Source organism: Poecilia latipinna, unplaced genomic scaffold, assembly GCF_001443285.1.
Source record: "Poecilia latipinna isolate Pla-1442-1.1 unplaced genomic scaffold, P_latipinna-1.0 Scaffold941, whole genome shotgun sequence".
Classification (NCBI taxonomy): domain Eukaryota; kingdom Metazoa; phylum Chordata; class Actinopteri; order Cyprinodontiformes; family Poeciliidae; genus Poecilia; species Poecilia latipinna.
The window spans coordinates 144,232-163,527 of NW_015113557.1; the positions used below are offsets into that span (position 1 = coordinate 144,232).

General features: G+C 38.9%; 1 protein-coding gene across 3 annotated transcripts in view; it reads right to left on the bottom strand.

The window, feature by feature from the left end:
• dennd1b (DENN/MADD domain containing 1B) overlaps nt 1-13,990 on the bottom strand; it is a 142,391-nt gene extending 128,401 nt beyond the window's left edge. The window contains exons 1-2 of one of the 3 annotated variants that reach the window (XM_015049343.1): nt 13,589-13,988; nt 11,525-11,589 (exon numbers count right to left, since the gene is read on the bottom strand). In XM_015049343.1, the coding sequence (XP_014904829.1) occupies nt 11,525-11,589; nt 13,589-13,605 (82 nt within the window). In that variant the 5' untranslated portion in view covers nt 13,606-13,988. Of the gene's footprint in view, nt 1-11,524; nt 11,590-13,588 lie in introns of all 3 variants that reach the window. The other 2 variants (XM_015049344.1, XM_015049345.1) reach the window with 2 other exon arrangements.
• Nucleotides 13,991-19,296: the final 5,306 nt, after the last annotated feature.

A 19,296-nucleotide genomic window follows, 5' to 3' on the forward strand; every position in this document is an offset into this window, starting at 1 on the left:
AAACAGGTTACAACATGTTAACAACGGATTAAACAGTTTTAACTGCTGATAAAAGTGACAGAGGACACAAATATGGGAAGTGTGGAAGCCTCTACTGTATCAAATTGACATAGGAATAACAGAGTTGGCCATTCTAAGGTAAAAACACAGCGCATACAGTGTTCATGTTTTGTTTTGTTTTCATCCAGACGGCTTCCCGCGCTCCCCCTGCAATGACACGGTGCCCCCCTAGGGGGCGCGCCCCACAGTTTGGGAACCTCTGGATTAATGTGTGTGTACAGCACCAACTCACCACAACAGTCATCTCAAGGACCTTTACAAACTAAACACATTAAATGTACAGAAATACATTATCTCAATTCAACCCAAACAATACACTGAATTTCATACATTCCAGATGTACCCAAAGGGAAACCAACTTAAAAATTCTAGTATGGGTTCCAACAAGTAGGATTATTAGATTGTGCTAATATGTTTTATTACTCTGAAATCTCAAATAAATTTAGAATGAGCTTTACAAATAAACTTGACTAGGTCAAACCAGGCTAAAGGTTATTGCTACCTCAGACAACCTCACTGACTGATCACCTAGTTAGCATGTTTAGGAGGATGCTAAAAATTATTTTAATAGAACCATTTATCTCTTTTTCCGTGAAGTCATCACAGCTGAGAGCTGAGGAAATAGATAGTGTCTCTGTTCAAGTCTGGATACAGTTCTCAAAAAACAACTGAGACTGTTCTGATGAGTAAAACATTTTATGCATTATTCCTTGTTTAACTTATGATGTCTAAAATGACCAATATTGTGACTATTGAGGTATAAAATTTGCCTGAAGCGCTGTCTGAGTTGTACAGTATTTATTATAAATGGAACACAAAATGTTTTAGGGTAAAAGCTGTGTTCTGTTAAAAATAAAAAAGTGTGACTGTTAATAGGGAGCTGTTTTAATCCTTCCTCTCTGAACAGTGTTCTAATGTATTCAGGCATCTCAGATACACTATTGTGTCAACTGATGTGGTTTACTTCACACTGTTATTTGAGAAGTTCACTCAACAGAGACAAATTAATTTCTGCATTTTAAACTGTAATTTAATTACATAAGCACAGAATCACCACAGAACACTTAAATCTCCAAGTATGTTGCCAGTTTGCTATGTATCGAAGATAATGTACCTATATAAAGCTTCTCCTGACTTCCTCCTCCTCACTGGACAAATCCTAACTTAAAATTTGAAGTCCAGGCTTTACAATAAACTGCTTTTGTCTTGGGTGGGTATTGTGTATTGCAATGATGCCTTAGTTCACTAATCCAAAACGAAACATGATCACTTTTCTGCGACTGTCAGCTGAATAATCACCAACTTAGTGCTTCCTTTTTTTGGTGTGCTTTTTTATTAAACATTAAATCTCAATTTGAGACGAGGGGAAAAAATGAATGAAATCCATACTCATTCAAATCCTATGATGACATGTCATAAATGTCAACATCTTTTTTTTCCCTGAAATCCAATTTAACAGACTAGCGCAGATTATCATCTCCACAGCTATATTAAAGCAAAGGCTGAGCTAATCCTGTTCGTTTGTGGGCTAAAGTAGGCCACACTGGTATTACACACATAAGTACCTGCCAATTATTGTGCTTTGACTCAGAAAATCAGGTTTTACGCAGTTGTTGGAGTACAACAGTATACACTTGCACCATCTGCTGTGCAAAGCATATGCCATATACTAAATCATCTGTCACGTTTTGACAGGACTCGTATGAATGAAAAACAATAACTTTTTTTTTGTTGTTCTTGAAGCGCCGTGCTGATGGACATTTTTGTGGCCTCATAAAAACGACCATCATAAAAGCGCATAAAACTACCACAGATTTTTAGAAATAAAATTCAACAGTGATCACAGGAAAATAAATCCAGCTGCCAACCCATAAAATTGCACAGTACAGGGAGAAAACGCACAAACAAAAAGACAAGCCACCAAGAAGACTGTTGCAAGACTGCAAGTGGGATAATGTGATGAAACTCTTCTGCATTCATCAAAATCTTTTCATTTTAAATTATTGATCGGGTTCCTACTTTTCCCCACTTTTTCGCCATGAAAAGGGGAAGTCTAAAAATAGCCTGCTGGTGTCAGTGCCTAGAAGTCTTTCCATGATCCCCCCTCCCTCCCTAACCATCTACACCCCCTCCAGTCTGGCAGCATTAGTGAATTCAGATGAGCCTCCTGCAGTTCTCCCAGCTTCTGAGTCTCAATCTTATAGATGCAGTCACACACACACACACATACACACACCTCTACAAACAACACAGAATCAGCCGAAACATACAGTTCCCCTGGAGTTTCAGTGCTGCATCGGAGAGCGGGAAGGGTCTACCAACAAACCTCAGCGTCTTGGTTCTGAGTTTATATGTTACCACCAGCAGAGTATTTGCCTCTTTTTTTAGCCTCACGTCTTCATTCCCTGTCCAACACTTGGCACCGTGTTTATATTGTAAAATACTATACGTCTGGAAAGTTTAGAAAAGTCACACGAGAGTGACTGATTTCCTTCCTCTCTACACTTCAGTCGTCAACCGTCTCTTTCTCTGTCATTACAAGCCATCAGAAGGTGATACAGATGGTTTGCAATTAGTCACTCTTTAAACAGCAGTGTGATCACAAAGGAAGAAAGGAGAGATGTGACTGATGCAACATAAAAAAGACACCAGTAGTTTCAGACAGACGGTTAGTTTGAATAACTTAACACCAATATGCAAGCAAAACATGTATGATTGTTCTCAGAGAAATTACACCTGCAAATATGAGAAATCCATTGTAATGTTTCTATGTTATGGCAAGCCGGAGTGAATAAAGGAGTGAGGACTCCAATCAAGACTTAAAACAAGAGCTCTTACTGAAGTTAGTCAGTATAACATCATAAAAATATTTCAAAAAGCCTTAAAATTTATATATAAAGATCAGTTTTCCACCAGAAGCAACCAGAATACTTACAATGAGCAGTTAGTTCCAATCAATAGCTGCGTTTCCATATAAGTGTGCGCAAAACTTTGCGCTAGTCCTGCAATTAGCGGTGTTTCATTTAAAAAGGAAAAGCAATTAAAATCACACGTGAATGAGCGTGTTCACGCAGCAAGTCATTTTAAAAAAATGCCCCATCATCCTCCTGTCGCCTTCTTCATCTCTTCTGCCAGTGGTAACAGCCGGTTGTTGATCACGTAACTTGTGTGTTGCAAAAACAGGCTCTCCACTGTAGTTTTGCAGAATACACTAATTTCAATACAGCTGAAAAACCACCTCATCCTAACACAAACACCTTTTTAGTGAAAAACATGACTTTTTTCTAAATCTGCTTGTTTCCGTTTAGCAAATCTATTTTCATATATCCAATTTGTAAAGCTATAAGTTGAATGGAAACAGCTGCTGATGCTGTGTATCATGATTAGGTTCCCAGGGCCTTTGGAAGACAAAGAGACCCAGAGCATCACAGATCTTCTGCCCTACTTAAAGTCAGCTTGAGGTGTTTTTCCACATTTTTATCTTTTCTTTTTTGCTGCACTGAGCTGGACTGTTAGATGTTGGAAATATTAATGTTGGTCTCTTCTGACTAAAGCACATGGCTACAGGTAAAGTGTCTGTATCGTTCAGCAAAGCTTTCATTTGTTTGTGACGCAGAACAATGCAGGCTTTTTCCTGTTTTGACTCCAAAACAGTGACTGGGCAACGCATGTGATGATTGTTATGGAGATTCTTTGACAACCCTGGTCCTCTCTACCCTTGACTATTACTCAAGTAGTTTTAATTCTACATATAGGAAGTTTAGGTGAGTAGTTGTTTTCCTGTAGCCCAGTGGAGGCAAAGTCCACTCAACTAGAGCAGCTAACTTGCAAACTTTCAATCAATCAATCAAATTGTATTTGTATAGCACATTTCAGCAGCAAGGCATTTCAAAGTGCTTTACATAATTAAAATAAAAACAGTATGTGACATTGAATAAACAGTGAGAAAGAGAAAGACATTTTGAAAAAGATTAAAAAAGATAAAAACATTAAAACCTGCACCCCTTTTAGGACTTCAGTTAACTGGCGTTTAACTGGGGCTCTAACCCTCTGGGACTTTAGTCAAAAACACCGTTTGACAAGGACTCCAACCTCTAGGTTTTTAGTTGAAACGGCGTCAACTGGGACTCTAAACCCCATAGGACTTTAGTTAAACGTCATTTAACAAGGATTCTCACACCCCTAGATATGGATTCGTTGACCTGGGACATATTCTGGGAGGGCTTTACATAGACAGTGTGAAAGAGATATAAAAAGAAGTTAATAACTAGATGAAAACTTTACATGCATTCCTTCCCTTTCAGCTCTTCAGAGGCCTGGTGACGAATTGAAGAAGGGACACATGTAAAAGTTGCAGGAAGAACTTTGCCACCCCTGCTGTAGAAATTTCCTGAGTTATAAAGAATAGCTCATGTTTCTTTCACTAAAATAGCATGTTCTCTTGTCTTTCCCAATTTAAAGAGTTGTTAAAATCAACAGGCTGACGTATCATCACCACATTTTACACCCCAGCAAACAGGAAGTCATCTTTTACTCATTAATAGTTCTTTGGCAAAGGTAGAATCTTAAAAAATTATTACGTTTGCACAATACTTCATGTTTATGCCATTTAGACAAATTCACAAAAGCAAGATGCACAACTCAAAAGCCTTCATGCAAAAATATCCTCTGACTTCAACAGCAGACTAAAAAATATCTCAAACTAAAACTTTAGATTGATTGACTGCAACCCTGCTCTCGTTATGGGGTTTTTCAAAGTCTACTCATTACCACGTCAAGGCAGGAAAGTGAAGACACTTCCTCAATTCTGTTCAAAGGAAACTGATTAAAAATAACAGTAGATGATATCAAGCCTTGTGTTTAACACTCAAGACTCACAAATTTGTGTGGCTGAGACAGAAGAGAGAGGCAGAGGAGTTTAGAGATGAACAAAGTGTGAGGAGCGGGGGCTGTCTCAGGAGTCTAATGACCAATCAACACCCTTCTTGCTGCCATGGCATCGGCAAGTTCTCCAAAGGGCCCCCAGACTTGGTGTGAGCCCACCATGAACTCAACACGAAGCTGGCAGAAAAATCAGACTTTAGAACCAACAATGGTTGGGTCACAGAGCAGTGACATTTTGCAAAATGTCATCATGTTTTAAAACACTTTTTAAAACACGTACTACATAGAAGTTTTACTTAATAAGGGAAAAAAACTTTGCTAAATAAGGAGAGGGTGAAAGAAAGAGTAAAACGACATGACAGTGCTGCTTGAGGAAGCTGAAGCTGAGACACAGCAGTTTGATAGTAAAAGATGCAGAGACAAAAATGTTTTTATAATTATACAGCTGCAACTTCAGCAACAAAAAGAAATATTTTGTCACTGCCCACTTCATTTAATTCATCTGTTCAACTGCTTCTTAGTAAAAATTGCAATTAAGCCAATTACATACCAACAATGAATTTAGCCATCTAATTATGCTAAAAATGACTTGAAACTGATCATCAGATTGGAGAACGAAATGAATTCAAGGCACTTTTAATGTGCTCTGGTTGTTACTCAGATTCTGCATAAATACCTGAGGATTTGTTACAACCAAAGCAGTAAAAATACCATCTACAGGCTGGACCGTGAATCAGATGGACTCTAACAGCAGAAAACCACACCTGGTGCTGCTTCTCTCAGCTAAGAACAAGAAACTCTCCCAAGAAGCTCACCAAAATAAGATAATAAAAGATTGGAGAACCTTTACCTGATCCAAGGAGACTCGATTTCAGAAATGTCCATTGGCAAACATGTAAATATGGACTCATCCTACCTTGTATCAGCAGCTGGTATCAGTGATTTAACGTGTGGGAGATATCTTCCTGGCATCCTATCACCAACAGAGTATTGCTTAAGGCAGAGTCTACCTGCCTAATGCCACATCCCTTCATGGCCACAGTGTACCTTTCTTCTGTTGGCTTCTCCTAGCAGAATGAAGCCGCATGTCGCTAAGCATCGGGACAGCTCTGAAGGCAAAAAGGGATCCAACCCAGTACTAAGTCATACCTCATAAAGCAGCCAGTGTGATTTACTGTTCTTACGTTCCTACATTTTAAACGTTACCCTTCTGCTTCATAAACTGAAGTAGGAAGCAATACTTCTCATGTAAATAAAGATGCTCGCATGTAGAGAGTTTAGGGAATCTGACATGAGCTCTTCTAAAGCAAATTAGCTTAGCTAGTAAGGGGAAAGTTTATGATACCAAAAACTAGAAGAAAAAAAATAGGAAAAAGGGTAAGAAGAGAAACCTAAACCTCTGTCCATCCAGTGAGACCCCAGTGCTAACCTGGCTGCCATCACTGAGTTTTATGTTAATAATAAATCGCTTCCCTAATTGCAGCATAAATGTTGCTGTAAAACTGATATGTTGGTCTATTAAGTTTATTGGTTTGTTAGCGGGAACAATCTGGCTGTAGGGAGCAGGCGAGGACAGGTAGCATCTGTCCCCACCTACTGCCTTGGCAGCATTAGCGTCATCTGCTAGCTTTGGCAGCATCTTGGAAGCACATCAATATGGCTTTATGTAGCCAGGGCCGCTAGTAGCTAGAATGCCAGTCACGCTCTCAGGCAACACTCTGCTCACAGCCTGAGCATCCACAGAGCAGCGTGCCAACAGAGCTGAGCAGAACTGAGCGGGGTGCTGAACAGGGAGGCCAGGTCTCTGTGGACCTGCATGGGGGGAAGAGGGACAGTGTCTGTCATCTAGCCACAGATCTGTGGTTAGAAGTGTGGGGCCGAGTCCAGGTATGAACACCGCCACCACTGCAGTGGCAAACTTTAAATTCTCACTGTAGTTTCCTTCCAGCAACACCGTTTCAGAATGCTGATGCACTATATATATATATATAAAAAAGAAAACACACTAGTACTTTTTAGAAAATAACGGAGAATTCCAAGTAGAGCTACAAATGACGATTATTTTAGTAATCGATTATTCCATCGATTATTCTTTTGTTTTACAGGGAGAAAAAAAATTGCCACATTCTGCTGATTTTTCATTTAATTGTAATTAAAAAATTTTAACAAAAAAAAGTCAACATTTTATTGCCTAAAATGCAGCAAAATAAGATTCCTGCTTGACTTAGCATTAATAGAGCATAGAGATAATATGTTGACTACTTCTTGGATTAATTGATTAATAATTGGATAGTAAAAGGTGCTTAGTATGGGGTTGTTAATTTGAATCAGGTGAAGCTAAAATTATGAAGATTTCTGAGTTGAACATATTTACACAGCAAGATTCTTTTCATCTGAAAAGATAATGTAAACATTTTTGCAGTTTTAGTTGAATTACTGCTCTGAGGATGCTGTTCTTTCAGAAAATAGCCGTTTTTAGTCTGCATACGCTAGTTAATAATTAACTGATCACTAAATTAGTTGACGATTATTCCAATAATCTATTCATCACGATTAGTCTGATTAATTGATTCAGCCCTAATTCAAATGATGACGAGTTTGAAATTGTATTTCATCATTCACTGCAAATTTTACCGTCTAAACTTGAAATCGGTGGATTACCTACATTGCTGATGCTGCACTTTGCCTGCCAAAGAAAAAAAAAAGGAAAAAACTACCCTTGGGGAATAATGACTGGGAGCTGATCCAACGCATCATTTCAGACCACAGGCAGAGTCAAATTATGAGGTAACATGATTTTTGCTTCCTAATTACAAATTAACAGTTTTCTTTTTACAAGGCCATAGTTTTTAACCAGATGTTAGGATGTACATCAGCAGCAAATGTCATGCAAACTGAAGTCACTTAAAGAAGAAATAAAGGATTGGTCGTTGAAGTGACATAATGTGCCCTTTAACATATTCCATACACCTCACTGCAAGCATAAACTTTAATGTAACTTAAACGGATTGTTTGAGAGAAACAAAGTCATATAAAATTGTGAAAAGAAAGTGATAGAAGGTTCCTCATATTTTATCTCACTAAAACTTATTCAGTCGCCTTTACTGTGAAATTGCTTCAAAAACTCCAGAAGAATACTCAGAAGTCGTTTAAGTCATACGGTTGTAATGAGGCAATGCTAACTCCAGAGGAACTGTAGAGACCCAGAGCTCAGGTGGGAGGATTCATCTACAGTTTAAAGTGTTTTATTAATCCCAGAGTGAAAATATAGTTTTTTAACACATAAAATGTTCATCAGAGTTATAAATGCTGATGGCTTTGACTCCTGTAGCAGTCATTATTACAGTAGTTCTGAAGAGGCTTCTGACTGAAGACGGTCTTAAGAGGATGCAGAAGGTTGTCTGTTATTTTCAAAACTATATAAAGAATCCATCATTGCAACTTCACCTCCAGAGCATTGCCCAGAACTTTATCAGCCTTCTATAAGTTGTGTTCTCCATAAAATATCTACTTTATTTACACCATTTTAAATCAAAGTTAAGACGTTGCCAAGTGAAATGGTAACTATATAGAGCACAATCTATTTAGAGAGTAGTCTGTTTAACAAGGCCAACATGGAACAGCTTATTGAAATGCAGGCTTGTTGCAGGGCTGTTTGCAGATATGTGGGTGTCTTCAGCATTGTGGCTAGAGAAGGTGCGAAACCCAGGTAGCAGAAAAAATTTAGGTGCAGGCGTGGTGACCATTCATATGGGGTTAGCTATTTTTACCTGACTTTTGTGCAGCTTTTTTGAACTTTGCAAGCTAACTGTGACCTACACAAGTGTCTGGGACTACCATTTACAGAGTAGAGGCACTGAATCAAGGTGCTGCGCATGGATCTAGTTTCAAACCTGCAGGACCCGGATGTGGTGAGAGTGGCAAAACCCTGGTGCGGCATCAGCAAGATAACGCACACAGCAAGCACTTCTCCTCCACCTCTTCAGTCACTTTCTACAGGGTAAACTAGATCACTGATAGGGGAAACGCACGACACTGAAAACGCAGCCAGAAATCAATCTAAAATAAAGCTCGAGTTCCCTGAACTGTGGGGAAGAGATGTGAAAAATCACAAGCAAGCTTCCACCACTTCTCCAAATGCCAAATGCTCCAATCTTCTACATCACGTTGCTATGACAATTTAATTATAGTCCGTCATGGTCGCCCTACTGTTTGTTTGCCTCTCTGAGGCAGTGGGAAGATAATGTGTGAATATGAAGTGGCACTTTTTGGCAAATAAAAAAGAAAAAGATCACGTTAGACTGTAGGAGAAAACGGTGCTGGTGTGTGGTGTGTGTGACTTTGTGGAGGTTTCACAGTGCGTCCAGGGTCTGTTGATTATGACTCATAACGCTAACCCACTTCGCTCTCAATAGAAGCTCACCGTAGCGTTGAGACAAAAAAAAATAAAAAAATGCAAGCAAGGTTACAGAAAAATTACACGGGTATATTTTACGTTTAGGTCATTAAGATGTTAAAATAATTTTGAGAATCGTTTTAACACCCAAGAAGTGTTCTACTTCATAAACACTAGTTGAGGTTAAGTCAAAGAAACTGAAACTGATCCAAATTTTTTGGAGAAGTGATTCATTCCTCATTGGAGTAAATGAAACTGCTTCTTGTCAAACGCTGACCACCGCAACCATAAGCCCCTCCTGAGAGTTAGCTCACAAACAGCTTCCTCAACTGATAAGTTTTAGATCCAATCAGAACTCTGAGCAGAACAAGCACTTTGGGCAAATAACTGAGCAGAATACGATTTCCCTGAAGAGTGCAAGCCTTGCTCTCTGCACCGTCTGCTCTGGGGAACAGGGAGTCCGGATATGAGCCTGACCCCGGATCATACAAGAAGGAAGTCAGTTATTACTGCACAATCCGGCAGTTTATGAGTTTGGTTTGAAAATCCAATATGAGAAATGCATCCAAGGACAACTTTCAGCCTTCCCTACTCAAGCCAGCAGCTGCCCAAGTGAGCCATCCAATAACACCTCTTTAAATCCAGTCCTCTGAGCGGGCAAAAGAAGACAGTGGGTGTAATGTGCAACAAAAATGTTTTTACACAATATTCAACTGATGAGGGATGGTGGATATTGATGTGAAATATATATTTTAATTTCCATATCCATGAAAAGGTAGAACACAGCGTTGTTCCTTATGAGCAACGGTCGTTTCCCAGAAAAGCTCTGGGCACCAGCGATGGAATATTTTATTAATGCAAGCAGCAGAACAGTAAAGCAGCTTTCTGACCCAATAATGTGATTTCTAAAGCATTTTTGTGGGGTAACAGTTACAAAAATAAAACTTCCAACTTCAACTCAAGACATTTGTTAAATACATAAACTATATATCTACTTGATCAGTCTCAGAGCAAGATGTTAAAGCTAACTTATTGACATTTGAGGTTTTTTGTTTGAACTCAGTCCTGACCTTTTCTTGTCCTCTGGATCCTGACTGAGTGAACACAAGCATAACAACAGAACAGTTATAATGACTACTCTCATTGTGCAAAACCCACTCAGTCATGCACTGAAGTTCGGTGACACTTGGTGTCTTGCTTTAAGATAATGTGCAAGTGCACTCAGCAAATGCTCACTGAAATTACATGGCACTCTGACTGCAAAGCTGAACAATTATCATAATTAAAGGCTGGAGGATAATAATATATTTTGGAAACACAGAGAAGCAAAAAAAAAAAATAGCCCTCGTGGATACACATGAAGATGCTTATGGCATTCTTGTTGGTAAACAATCAATTCATTTAAGTCTGAAGGAAAAGTGAAAATAATCATTCAAGCCTAGAAGAAACAGCATCAAACAGGAGATGTGTTTTATGTGTCAACAATCAAAAACATAACAGATTTACAGCAAACATTTGCTTTTCAGAAATTGTACACAAATTTAATGTCATTGCCATTCGTATAAACAAAATGTTCAGAAATAACTTGAGCTAATATAGCAGATATTAGGTCAAACTTAGCATTGATTCTGTCGGTGCTAAGTGTGTTAGCACAACCTCAATGGCCACAGTTTATAGTTGCTGTTTTTTCTTTATGTAAATCAGCTACTACCGGCACATTAAATTTGTGTACAATTTCTGAAAAGCAAATGTTTGCTGTAAATCTGTAATGTTTTTGATTGTTGACACATAAAACACATCTCCTGTTTGATGCTGTTTCTTCTAGGCTTGAATGATTATTTTCACTTTTCCTTCAGACTTAAATGAATTGATTGTTTACCAACAATAAATCAAACTGGAAAAATACTGCTCTTTATTTTTAACAGCCCACTACAGCATCTTTAAAATGATAAATGATTAGAATAGCTGTTTATGTGAGAACCAAGAAACTGTGTTGTTTTTATTCAAAGGTTATAATATTAATGGAAAGCTTGTGGTAATTAAACTTTCAAATAATTAAAAGTGTATATATATTTCAGCTGTAGCTCTATGGATGAAAAGCTTCATAAACTTTCAGCACATGCACACACCAAGGAGATGACGCACAATCCAAATATTAAGAATGGAAATATTGACATCACCTACCCTCATTTTCAGACGATGGGCACGCCACTTGTACTACCAGATCGAATGTTCTTTCTGGGTTCTCCCTGCAAAGAATTAAACAGTTCATTAAAAGAAAAATAACAAATTAATTTTAACTTTGCATTCAGCATTAAAAAAAAAAAAAAAACACATCTGTGGTGAAGATGGAATGCATCAGGCTGCCTGTGTACTTCTATTTAAAGAAAAAAAGTCTTGATCTGTCCTACTTTACCAGAGCAGAGAATGTCAATACTGGCAGCAGTTCAGTCACACAAGCACAGCTCAATAAATTAGAAGTTAGTTTTCAATTATTTCAATTCAAAAAGTGACTTCACAGTTGTCCAGGAGACATGAATTAGCCATAAAAGGCTATTGCTGTAAAGCTGGCTATTCATACACTGCTATATCCAACAGTGTTATAGAAAGTTTAGTGGAAGGGAAAAACTGGTGGCAAAAGGGCATAAACGAGTCACTGTTCCTAGAACCACCAAACGCAGCCCAAAGTGTTAATCACCTCTGCCCACACAGTGTAAAAGTACCACCCTGCTTTGAGAGAACAATGTATAGGGGTCAAAGGTCGGGGCCAGCAACCTTTTCATTTCAAAGAGCCACTTTATGCCCTGAAAATGTACCTAGAGCTATAAAAAAATAAATGAGATGTTATTTTGGAAGTTGGGTGAAAACAGCTCAGACTCGGTCGAGCAGAAGCACCACATACAGTCCTCAATGCAGTTGTTCGCCGGTTCGATTCCTGCCTCCAGGCCGTTCATGGCATGTCTTCCTGTTCTCTCTCTGCCCTTCTTCCTGTCCAGCTACTAACAAATAAAGGCCACTAGTGCCACAAAAACTTAAATTATATATTTATTTCTGTTTTCAGATGGAACAAAATGAATCACCTATTTTTGTCAAAGGAAAAAAAATATTGAGTGAATAAAGCCAGCTTTCAATAAATAAGCAAAGAGAAAAGGAAGAAAGATATTCAGCCCACTCAACAATATAAAAACACAGTTTGAGTGGAGGAGCTGCTAAGCCACCCATCCTTATTGCTTTTAAAACCAAAAATATGTCTTATTTGGTTTTTAAGGGCCTAGTGTGACTCTGGAGCTGCAAATTGCTGCCACAGCAGCACAACAGGCTGATCATCTGCATGCAGCACTGCACTGAAGCAGTAATTCATGCAAAAGGAGCCATGTCTAACTGTTAAGTGCGTATTATGTGCAGTAAAGAGTATATGTGTCAAACTCGAGGCTGAGGGGCCAAATCCGGCCCACCATAGCTTATTATGTGGCCCTCTAGACTCTAAAGAGTTACAGGAACAGGACTTTAAGATAACAGCTTTGTTCGTAAATATTATTATATCAATCAAATCAAAGCAGTTTTTATCTGCAAATTTCCAAATTACATTAATGTGAAAAGATTTTTATTTTTAAGCAGCTTATTCATGGGTAGTTTTATCAATACATTTAAAACCAGCCTTTTGAAGACATTCTTGGAAGACCCAAAATGGAAATGAGTTTGACATCTCTGATATAGAGGAACACTTTATTTTTTAATTCATACTATGCAAGATTAATTTTTCTTAACATAAATAAGTGAAATATATTACTCTGTGATGACGTAAACTTTTTGAATTAAATCAGCCAAATAAGTTAACTTTTCGACGTTATTTTGAAATTAAAACGTACCGAGTGAGAGCTGGTTATCTAAGAAAGAGACGTTCTCTAATTTCACCATTATCTGGACCTTGCTCGTGTTTCCTATCTGAATGCGCCTGCTGCTTTTGGCTGTCAGAGCTGCTAACTGGTGGTCAGCTAGTAGACAGCCACAGACTGACCCACATGCTGTCTGGGCCAGCTGGCTCGGCCGTTAAATCCGCGGCTGGAGAGGACTCGAATTACGCCGAACATTCCTCCGCATTTCTCCCGCAGCTCCGAGTCAACGCTACGTGCCGTGCCTTGCCTTGCCTGGCTCAACCGCCGCACATTAGCCGTTAGCTTGGCAGTTTGAATGGTGGTAGAGGGGAGAACACGGAGAGAAATGAAAAAAGAAACTCCGGGGTCTTACTTTATCCTGCTGTCCATGGTTTAGTTACAACATCGCGACAGCTCCGTGCTGTCGGCGGCTCTGCTGTGCTGCTCTGAGAATATGTTGTTGTTTTTTTTCCTCTTCCACCTCGTCCTTCTCTCCAGCGTACCCCTTTTCTCTTTTCTCCTCTGTCCTTATTATCTGGTAGCGGTCAAAGGCAGCCGCGACCACATGTTTGAAGGTGGGAGCGAAGCAACGGCGTGTCGCGTCTGTTCCTGCCGTGTATGTGGCCTAATTCCCCAGTTCAGCTCAGCAGCACCGGGGCTGTTTCCCACAACAAACACCACTCCAGGAAGTGCTGTCAAAGACCCGGTGACGTCGGCACGTCAGATGAGCACCTTGCTGCCCGCGAGCGTCCTGCTTCCACTGTGGATGAGTAACAGGGAGGATGATGAGGATGATGATGCAGCAGCAGACCTGAACCATGTGATTCATGCCTCTGATAAAAAGGGGCTTCCCTATGACACTAATATTAGCTCAATAATATTGTAGCCCTCAGCGCTGGCTCCTACAGGAGCGGTGCAGGTGCTGCTATGTAGAGCAAAGTTGTTCTTTGCAGTGTTTATCTTTTTTAACTTATTAATCTGTTATATTTTACACGAATTTACTGACATAATTCAGTTTATATATTATTAAATTATCGCATAGAAATAGAAATTTCAGGCGTAACAGCAGCATTAGATATATATATAGAGGTTCACAAAAAAGGTCCAAAAGTCTTAAAAGATATGTAAAAAAAAAAAAACTATCTTAACAATAATAGTAATAATAATAATAAACTGTACAAAATTATGACATAAAAATATTCAATTATTAGAATATCATTGTGATTGTGTCACTATTTTCAGAATAAGCTCAAGCAGTTAAATATTTGCAATAATAAAATTATTTTTTAAAATCATTATACATCCATATCCTCAGGAATGATGTGCATGTGCCTTGCAACAAGAAGGTTCTGGGTTTGAATCCTAGGTTGGTGTTGTTCTGCATGGAGTTTACATGCATGGGACCATCCATCATTCTGGCGTCTACCTACAGCAGTCGTTTGGTGAGGGGACCGGTCCATCACATGCATTCACACACTAGGCCAGTTAACATACCGGCCATGTATTTTTGGACTGTTAGAGGAAGCAGGAGTACCCAGAAAGAATCAATGCATACACAGAGAGGAGATGCAGACTCCATGCAGAAAGAATCCCAGGACCTTCTTGCTGCAAGGCAACAGTGCCATAAATTCACTGGGCAGATTTTTCCGATATAAGCAAACCAGTTCAATGGAAGCGATTCAGTGACTTTAAGCATCGAGATATGAAGAGTCCAGATCTCTTGTTTGAAATTCAGACTGAACGTGACAGGCAGGCTCCTCAGAGTACAAACCTCTAATCTACTGGGATTTTCATGCACAGCTCATTCAATTCAGTTTATTTATCCAATGCCAATTCACAGCATGTGTTATCTCAAGGCACTTTACAAAAAAAGATCAGTTCAGTCCAATCATACATACATTCAAATTGATCCTGATAGTCAAAAAAATGGAGTAAAACCATTTCATTATTCAAATTGATTTAAAATGTCTTCAATCTAAGGAAACCCAGCAGAATGTATCCAGTCACTGACTCAGTATTCTCTCTTTTTGGATAAGCACACAGCGACAGTGGACAGTCACATGCGCTTTGTCGTTGACTTTACTGCAATCCCTCATCCTGAGCATGCATGTAGCAAAATCAAACTGCACCTTTTACAGGAAAACCACCTCTTGGGTTTAAGGAGAATGGTCTGAAAAAGAGGAACTATTCATTGAGGAGCTGTTAACCACTTCTTTAAAATCATGGTATGTAGAATACCCCCTCTAGCTGCCTCTAAATGCACAACATGTTGAACCTGAAGCAGAAGAAAACACTGGGTGCCTCTCCTGTCGGTAAGGAAACGGGGCTACAATGCCCTCAGACTTATTCAAATCTGACAGGTTGGCAAAATGTTGCCCTGTCCAATGAGTCTTGAATTCATCAGCATCATTCCACGGTCACAGGTTGTCAGATCACCACTGGGAGGTGGTGAAATGGGAGATTAGCATCGCAACTGGCAAACCTGGAGCAACTCTGAGTAATGTTCATGGCATCTAAATGGATCTATGTGGCAAATAGCAAATACAATGAAAATAATGTTTATTGATGGAGAATATATGTCATAATTGATCAATGCAATAGTATGTAATCTTATTTTTTATATTATCTATGCATTTTCTACACATTTCCACATTTTGCAAGCGGACATCACCAGGAAGGTTAAGCTTTACAACCCACAAAAGATACATCCACCACTCTAACCATTTCAATTTCTTGCTTTTTATGCACAAATCTAAAACACATTTACCTATGTAACATGTTTGCCTTCTTTGATCGTCCTCCCATGACTCCTGGACACCAAACTTCCAGGGGCTCAGCAGGTTACACACATATGAAATCACTAATGGATGTTTGAAAACAGGAATTTATGACTATTGAGTTGGTAGATATGTTGCAGAATATCAGATGATTTTTTAAAAAAGATCATGGTTTATGTTTTGGTGTGCCAAGATTATCAGTGGCCATACGTTACAAACACTGTCAGTGGGCCAGAGGCCAACACAGAAACACACAGGACAAACAGCCATCCACCCACACACACACACACACACACACACACACACACATTTTCAGACGGTCTGGAGTGGCCCATTAACCTGGCATGCAAGTTTTGGGGTGATGGGAAGAAGCCCGAGTAAACAGAAAGAAAGAAAAAAAAACATAGATGCACTCAGAGAAAATGCAAGCTCCAAAAAGAATCCAGGGCATTCTTGCTGCTAGGCAACAGATTCAACAACATGTCCACCACAATTTGATGCCAGTGTAATGATGCTTACATTGTAATAATCATGGACAGAGAGTCTCAGACTTCCCAGCTTTCACCCAAAGTTTGGCTGGTGCTGAAATGGACAAACATTCACAAACACAAACATAAGAAGTACGGTCAATATATCCATTTTATCAATTATGGCAATGAGAATGGATTTTAAAAAAATTCAAGGCCGATCCAGTTGGTATGTCACAATGGGCCCCCAAAACCCGTTTTTTCAACTTCTGTCTGAAAAAGCATTATTATAAAGCCGAACCTGCATTTGGTTTCCTATTTCAGAGGTGTATAAAATATCTGTACTCTTCTTCTAAAGGTCCATGAGATCAAATAGGAGTACAAATGCTCTATTGCTTCAACTTAATAAATCCTGTTCAGTCATTTTAAAATACAAATCAGTGGCATTAAACCCCAGACACTAATGCGTCACAAAAACAACACTGACTTGATTTTTTAATGTAAAAGTTCAAAAATCTTTTATGTTCACTTGAACATAAAAGTGTAACTAACCCCCTTGTGAAAGCAAATCCATTGAAATGAAACAATACTTGGCATGCTCGCAATTTCAACTCCTGACTCGCCACCAGTGTCGTTTCTCAGTGAGATGGTAAACCAGGGCTGAGTATCGGAGATGCTAACAAAGCTGTACCATTGTAACCAATAAGAACATTTAACTGCAGTAGCCAATGTTCAACCTAAGGAGGGAAGTGCTGCTGAATATTTAAGGAAATTTACAAGGAATATCAAAATTTGAACAGAAACAAAGAGGTAACACCCATAGGAACCTGTTTAGACATTTTATCTGCAAAAGAAAGTTGATTTGTGGGTTAATTACATTTTAAGCACCACATTCTATCACAGTTCTTCATGCATTAGTGAGTGCTGCAATTAAGTTTTCTTCATGCATTAGTGTGTGCTGCTCTTCAGTTTTCTTTGTGGTTTCAATAGCTTTCTTGCTCTAATCTCGTGTTGGCATGTGGTGTTAGAAGCTGACTTACAAATAAAGTTGTCACCACAGACTGACACAAGAAAACTCTTATCTTTAAAGGGTACTTAGCGTTTGAAGCAACAGAAACTGACATTGCTTAATGCAAATGGAGACGAAGGCAAGGAAATTAATCAGATGAATCTGAGAGGTAAAAAAAAATCAAAGAGCAGCTTTTGCCCCTCCTTCAGTACCACCTCTGATGTGTCCTTTGGCAAAGCTTTGTGGCCTCAGCAGCAATGCTGCTCAGTGGGAAGTTGATTCAACTGCGGTGCACAGAGGAAGGGTGGCGAAGGCTGGCACGGTTGCCTGACTTTCTCCTGCATAATTACAGTGTGTCAAGAGAGCATGGCCCTTAAACACTAACCATGTTAGACAGCAGCAGTTGACGCATGAAACAAACGCAGAGGCAGCTGTGAATAACTCAGTTTCATCTGTTTTTAAATTACCAAATGGTTTACATGCATTAGCACTTTAAATTACTGCTAAAGGTTTGCTTAGGGACTCTTTATTACAGTTCTCCTAAACTGACGAAGTCTCTTGTTTCCTAGTGGAGCGCTCACAGCTTGAACCACAGCATCCATGTAAATGTACTGGCGTTAACCTTACAGTTAGAATAAAAATATGGTTTAGATGTGAATCATAACTTAATGCTCATTTTGAGTCCTTAACATAATCCAATTTCTATTTTTATTATCTTGTGTTCTTGCTTTGGTTTTATTTCCAGTGAAAGTATTTTCTCTGTTTCTTTGCTTGACTGGTCTCCTTAAGGACAAAGTTGTTCACATAGTTATCAGTGCCATTAACTTTATGTACTCTTTATTTTAGTTTGTTCCCATGGAAAGAACTCCCGGTTTGCTTGGAGGCGTTTCTTTTCCTAAATGAAGCGAATTATGGAGTAATAATTACAGATGACTTTGTACCCTCTCTGTTTCTGCCAAAGAAAGAACACTTAAGTCAGTGGTGCCTAAAAATGTTCACAAAAATATTCACACCCATGGGTATGCTAACCTTTTATTGCTTTAACAAATCAGCCCATGTCAGCAAAATTGGGCTTTTTGGCAAAAGTTAAACAAAAAATATTTCAATATCAATGTGAAAACTGATTTCTTCAAAAATAATGACAATTTAATACAAATATTTAACATAAAACAAGTGATTGCATAAAAGTTCACCCTCTTCTAGTCAGTATTTAGTAGATGCGCCTTTGGCTGCAATCACAGCACAGAGTCTGTGTGAACAGATCTCATTGAGGCTGCACATCTGGATGCTGCAGGTTTACCCCGTTCTTCCTCATAAAACTGTTCCAGCTCTGTCAGATTGAGTGGGGATCGGCTGTGAACAGACCTTTAAAAGTCCAGTAACAGGTTCTCTATTGGATTGCGGTTTGTTTTTTTTTACTCACAAAAAGTACTCGTGGCTCAAGCTGTTTATGTAGCTATTGCCACCATGCAGACTTTTGACTACATCTGTTTATGGAGCAATTGCTACCATCCACTTTCTTTGTTTCTCTAACTGCCGAGAGTACAACTGACCCTGTGATTATGTATTTAGATTTCATTTTTAAAACCAAGCTATCTTAATCACTGGGTGCTCTTTTTTGGTTTTTCATACAAAGTATTATTGACCCAGTGCTTCTGTATCTAGTTGTGTTTTTTAAGAAGCAATTTCTGCCATTTACTGGTTCTCTTTTCTTTTTTCAAAAGGAAGGTACTGATGCTGTATTCTCTAAAGTTCTAGCCTAACTCCACTGTAGGATTCACCCTGTTAAAATTGTGCAATTCCTCTCCATTGTTACCACACGCTTGCT